General features: G+C 67.4%; 1 protein-coding gene across 1 annotated transcript; it reads left to right on the top strand.

Annotated features, from left to right (window-relative positions):
• Window positions 1-5: 5 nt before the first annotated feature.
• Window positions 6-1,151, top strand: FTL (ferritin light chain). The gene is made up of 4 exons (XM_057387832.1): window positions 6-107; window positions 273-419; window positions 503-628; window positions 828-1,151. Exons 1-4 carry the CDS (start codon window positions 6-8, stop codon window positions 1,002-1,004), a joined length of 552 nt encoding a protein of 183 aa, XP_057243815.1. The 3' UTR covers window positions 1,005-1,151.
• Window positions 1,152-1,344: the final 193 nt, after the last annotated feature.

The raw sequence follows: 1,344 nt of genomic DNA on the forward strand, positions 1-1,344 counted from the left end.
CCGCCATGGACTCCCAGATCCGCCAGAACTACCACCGTGACTGCGAAGCCGCCGTCAACCGCATGGCCAACATGGAGCTTCACGCTTCCTACATCTATCTCTCTATGGTAGGGGTGGCTCGGGACCCCCGACCCCGGGCTTGCGGAACCACCTCCTCCTCCCCGTCAAAACCCGCTCCCGGTGCTGGTGGGGGCGGCGCGCAATCCGGTGAATCTTGGGGGGGCTGTTGGGGGCCTCCCCCTGACCTCTCCTCCCTTCCGTCTCTCCCGCAGGGGTTTTACTTCGAGAGAGACGATGTGGCCCTGCCGCGSCTGGCCCGGTTTTTCCTGGAGCAGTCGCGGGAGGAGCGGGAACACGCCGAGGGGCTCCTGCGCTTCCAGACGCGCCGCGGCGGCCGCGTTCTGCTGCAGGACATCAAGGTGGGGGCGGGCGGCGGCTGCGGCGGGGAGCGGGTCGGCCCCGAGCTACCTGGGCTCCTCGGGTGACCGCCCGTGCCCCGCAGAAGCCGGAGCGGGATGSCTGGGGATCGGCGCTGGAGGCGCTGGAAGCGGCGCTGCAGCTGGAGAAATCGGTGAACCAGGCGCTGCTGGAGCTGCACGGCCTGGCTGCCGAGAAGAGCGACCCCCACGTGAGTGCTGCTCTGCCTTTACCCCCTCCCTGCCCCTCACTGCCCCTCGCTCTGCCTTTACCCCCTCCCTGCCCCTCACGGGTCCGACCCCCCGGCGTGCTCCCGATTCCTCCCTTTTCCCGTGCCTCTCCTGGAATCTCCGTCTGCTCCCGGGGATCCCTCGCCTCCCCCATATCCCCTCTCCTCCTTTGTCCTGCAGCTTTGTGACTTCCTGGAGTCCCACTACCTGGACGAGCAGGTGAAGGCCATCAAGGCACTGGGGGACCATGCCACCAACCTGCGACGCCTCGTCGGGGGGGCCACCGGACCCGGGGGGGGCCCAGCCGGGCTCGGCGAGTACCTGTTCGACCGTCTAAGCTTGGAGGAGTGCAGCTGAACCTGCCCATCACATTTGCCTCCATCGGGAGCCCCCAGGACCCCCTGCTGGGCCCCCCAGAGCCTTGTAACTTCCCCCGCCCCATCCAAGGTGGCTGTGCCTGCTGGGCCCCCTCCAGCACGATTCCAATAAAGGATCTGCCTTTGCCTCCGTGTTTGTTCCCCCAGGAGGTCACAGCAGGACTCAGGATGGGGTCGGTGGKACCTGGCAGGGCAGGGGATCMGTGGCTTGGCCCTGTCCTAGATGGGCAGTGCTTGGGACAGGTCCAGGTGTGGCCAGTGAGGATGAGGAGGGGGCACGGGCTGCTTTTGGGGGAGTACCTGGGCACATCTGAGGTGGG

This window comes from Malurus melanocephalus, unplaced genomic scaffold (assembly GCF_030028575.1).
Source record: "Malurus melanocephalus ecotype Western Australia unplaced genomic scaffold, MMel_1.1 scaffold_1397, whole genome shotgun sequence".
NCBI lineage: Eukaryota > Metazoa > Chordata > Aves > Passeriformes > Maluridae > Malurus > Malurus melanocephalus.